Source organism: Nicotiana tomentosiformis, chromosome 8, assembly GCF_000390325.3.
Source record: "Nicotiana tomentosiformis chromosome 8, ASM39032v3, whole genome shotgun sequence".
Lineage (NCBI taxonomy): Eukaryota > Viridiplantae > Streptophyta > Magnoliopsida > Solanales > Solanaceae > Nicotiana > Nicotiana tomentosiformis.
Window position 1 is genome coordinate 102289298 of NC_090819.1, and position 4551 is coordinate 102293848.

Genomic DNA, 4551 nt, shown 5'->3' on the forward strand with positions numbered 1-4551 from the left:
GTAATTTTGACTTCAACCGGTATTATAGCTTTGGTTCCGTATACCAACAAATAAGGAGTTGCACCAATGGATGTGCGAGCAGTCGTGCGGTATCCCAAAAGAGCAAAAGACAACTTTTCATGCCATTGCCTTGACCCCCAGATCATCTTCTTGAGAATCTTCTTGAGGTTCTTGTTTGCCGCCTCAACGGCTTCGTTGGCTTTTGGTCGGTAAGAGGTAGAATGGTGATGCATAATTCTAAATTGCTCACATACCTCCTTCATCAAATGACTATTTAGATTGGCTGCGTTATCAATGATAATAGTCTTCGGGATACCAAAGCAATAGATAATATTGGAATGAACAAAGTCTACCACTGCTTTCTTGGTGAATGCTTTGAAAGTGATGACCTCCACTCACTTGGTGAAGTAATCAATTGCAACCAAAATGAATCTATGCCCATTTGAAGCCTTTGGCTCGATTGTCCAAATAGCATCCATTCCCCAAGCAATGAAAGGCCAAGGAGAGGACATAGAATGCAATTCTGATGAAGGCGATTGAATCAGGTCGCCATGAATCTGGGATTGGTAACACTTGTGAACAAAGCCGAAGCAATCTCGCTCCATAGTAAGCCAATAGTACCCTACCCGCAGAATCTTCTTCGCCAAAACATATCCATTCATATGAGGCCCACATACCCCCGAATGCATTTCACTCATGATCTGATCAGCTTCTGTGGCATCTATGCATCTCAACAAGTTCAAATCTAGGGTCCTTTTGTACAAAATTTCCCCATTCTGGAAGAAACCACCGGCAAGCTGCCTTATTGTACTTTTTTTATCCCCCTTGGAATGCTCCGGGTATTCCTTTGTTTTCAAGAATTGTTTTATGTCATGATACCATGGTTTACCATCTGGTTCTGTCTCAATTGTATTGCAATAACTGTGTTGACTCCAAACTTGGATTTCTAGTGGATTAATATGAGTGTTACCTGGATAAAGGAGCATCAAGGCTAAGGTAGCCAAGGCATCGACTAGCTCGTTGTGAAACCTAGGAATGTACCTAAACTCAATGGATTTGAATCTTTTGCTTAGGTTTTGCACACATTGTCTGTATGGAATAGGCTTGATATCTCGAGCCCCATTCGATTTGGGCTTGCTGGATAAGCAAGTCGAAATCTACCATAACTAATAGCTCATGCACGTCCATATTGAGGGCCATTTTTAAACCCATGATACAAGCCTCATATTCTGCCGTATTATTGGTATAGAAGAACTGAATTCGAGTAATTGCCGGGTAATGTTGTCCGATAGGTAAGATGAGGATTGCCCCGATCCCAACTCCTTTGATATTGACAACCCCATCAAGATACATTTTCTATATATGGTTGTCGTCCGGGAATACTTCCTTTATTGAGTTGACCTCTTCATCTGGGAAGTATGCGCTCAGTGGCTCGTAATCATCGTCGACTGGATTCTCTGTCAAATGATCTGCCAAAGCCTGTGCTTTTATTGCGATGTGAGTGACATAGACGATGTTGATCTCTGTGAGCAGAATTTCCCATTTTGCGAGCCTTTCAGTTGACATTGTATTTTGGAAGATGTACTTCAAAGGATCCATTCTGGATACGAGGAATGTAGTGTAGGCCAAAAGATAATGCCTCAGCTTCTGAGAGACCCAAGTCAAGGCACAACATGTCCTTTCTAAAAGGGTATGCTTAACCTCATAATTGGTGAACTTCTTGCTCAAATAATAAATTGCATGTTCCTTTTTGCATGTCGCATCATGTTGCCAAAGAACGCATCCAAAGGAATTATCCATCACTAATAGATATAAAAACAAAGGCCTACCAGGTTTAGGTGGGACCAATACATGGGTTTTTGACAGTTAATCTTTGATCCTATCAAAAACTTTTTTGGCAATCGTCCATCCACTTGATAGCAACATCCTTTTTTGGCAACTTAAAGATGGGCTCGCATGTGGTTGTGAGCTAAGCAATGAACCTACTGATGTAGTTCAATCTCTCGAGCAAACTCATGACTTCAGTTTTGTTCTTCGGTGGTGGAAAATCTCGAATGGACATTATCTTAGATGGATCAAATTTGATACCTCTCCAGCTGAATACAAAACCGGGGAACTTCCCAGACAGAACCCAAAAACACACTTGGCTGGATTGAGCTTAAGGTCATACCTTCGCAGCCGTTCGAAGAACATTTTCAAATCGCGCATATGATCAGCTTGTGTCTTTGACTTTATGATGATATCATTGACATATACTTTAATCTTTTTGTGCATCATGTCGTGAAAAATGGTGGTCATGACCCTCATGTAAGTTTCCCCTGCATTTTTCAAACCGAATGGCTTGACCTTGTAATAATAGGTACCCCATGGAGTGGTAAAAGCGGTCTTTTCTACATCATCTTCAACCATTAGAATCTGGTGGTATCCGGCATAGCAATTCACAAAAGTTTGTATCGCATGCTTAGCGCAATTATCTATAAGTATGTGGATATTTGGTAGAGGAAAATTATCCTTTGGACTTGCTTTGTTCAGGTCTCTATAGTCAACACAGACTTTGGTTTTTCCATCCTTCTTCGGAACATGCTCAACATTTTCCACCCAGGTGGTGTATCGGACGGATCTGACCACATAGGCCCTCAGTTGCTTCATTATTTCCTCTTTGATTTTATCATCCATGTCTGTTTTAAAGTTTTGTTGCTTTTGTTGGACTGGTGGAAAATCAGAATACGTGGGAAGCTTATGAACCACTAGATCATCACTTAAACCCGGCATATCATCATAAAACCAAGCAAACACATCTCTGTATTCAAATAAAATTTGAATCAAGGCATTTCTGGTTTTCCGTTCAGTGTGAATGCTTACCTTTTTTTCTCTGATTTCTTTATGATTTATGATGTTAATTGACTCAGTTTCATTGAGGTTGGCCTAGGCTTGGTTTAAAATTGCTCCAATTCTCTTTTTATTTCCTCAACAACCCTATCTTCATCATATTCAACCTCTTGATGCATTATTTTGAAATGAAACAACTTTTTAATATCTGGGCATGAATTTTGCATGCATGTCATGTTATTAAAGCCGGCATTAACAAAACTGAAATGGAAACAAATGGCATGAATTAGGAAAAGGAAAAGATACAGAACTTAATATGAAACTGAACTGCATTTCATTGAACTTGAAAGGATAGAAGGGTTAACATCAAAACAAAACAATCATAATGAGATGTTTGGATTTCAACCCTGAAAGTAACCCAAATAAGAAATAGAAGCTGCAAAAGTAAACCACCAAGATTCCTTCCTTGTGGGGAGAGGAGTTGCTTCCCAGTTGTTAAGCATAGTGTATGGGCCAATTAGTTGCGTCACAACCCAAAACCCACTATAGGTCGTGATGGCACCCAACGTCGCCGTTAGGCAAGCCAACGGTGAACTATCATGTAAATTGTTCATTTTTATTACTTTCAAAATCATAATCTTCTATTAAGAAATTTACACCTTTAAAATTCATGAGGAAATACATAATTAGTATTATATAAAATAAAAAGGCGATTATAATATGCAAATCCGTAAGCATCAACTAGAATATCCCCAAAATTCGGTGCTACAAGTGCATGAGCATTTACTAAGGAGTACAACAATAATACAACATCTGTCTGGAATGTAAATAAGATAGGATAAATTAAATAGTATGACGGAGACTCTGTGGGCTGCGATACATAGCTTGGAATGCAGCTCACCATAAAATCTCTTCAGCAGCTGTGCATACGCACCCAGATATCCACCAAATGGACCTGTGAGATCCTGCATATTTAGTGCATAAGTATAGCATGAGTACATAAATCAATGCATACCTAGTAAGTATCTAGCCTAACCCCGGGGAAGTAGTGACAAGGGCCGACATCAACAAATACTAGACGTCCAATAAAGCAGTATGCTAAATCCTAAACAAATATGAAGCACAACAGTAATAGTGGGATAAAATGGTAACCAACATAGTCTTTCAAAATTTCTTTTAACGATATAAATTTCTCAATCTCGTATTCTATCTCAACAACTCGAAAAATATCAATTGCCAATATCAAATGAATAAGGAATACCATATGAAATGCCAGGCATCAGTGGAAGGATAATCTCGTCAATATTCGGAATGCTAGCGATATAATGCACGCTTATGCCGAGGTCGTATAACCCGATCCAGAATAATGTGTACAATGCCGAGGGTTGAGCGGCACAAACCATAGATGCAACTATTATACAGCCGAGGCATTCGGTCTGCTCCATAAGAAAGGAAGAAACTTACTAAATCATGAAGCACGTGCTTATAACACAAATATAGGTGCATAATAGTGAATATACCCCTTTACGTTTATCAAATATCTTGGCAACAACTCAAGGTGATAAAGCTCGGCCTAATATATATAGATCAATTTCAATTGTAATTTCGATTAATTAAGCTAGCAAAAATGAGTCCAAACAATTCAAATATTACATGATAAAGTCCTAAGTCTATCTGGACATAAACATGCTTTAGCTACGTACGAACTCTCGTCTCCTCGTG

General features: G+C 39.1%; 1 protein-coding gene across 1 annotated transcript; it reads right to left on the reverse strand.

Annotated features, from left to right (window-relative positions):
• Positions 1–395: 395 nt before the first annotated feature.
• LOC138897913 (uncharacterized) lies at positions 396–2676 on the reverse strand. Its single transcript, XM_070183937.1, has 3 exons — positions 2089–2676; positions 1402–1647; positions 396–845 (listed from the first exon to the last, which is right to left on the reverse strand). The coding sequence occupies exons 1-3, from the start codon at positions 2674–2676 to the stop codon at positions 396–398; spliced, it is 1284 nt and encodes a 427-aa protein (XP_070040038.1).
• Between the last annotated feature and the right edge of the window lie 1875 nt (positions 2677–4551).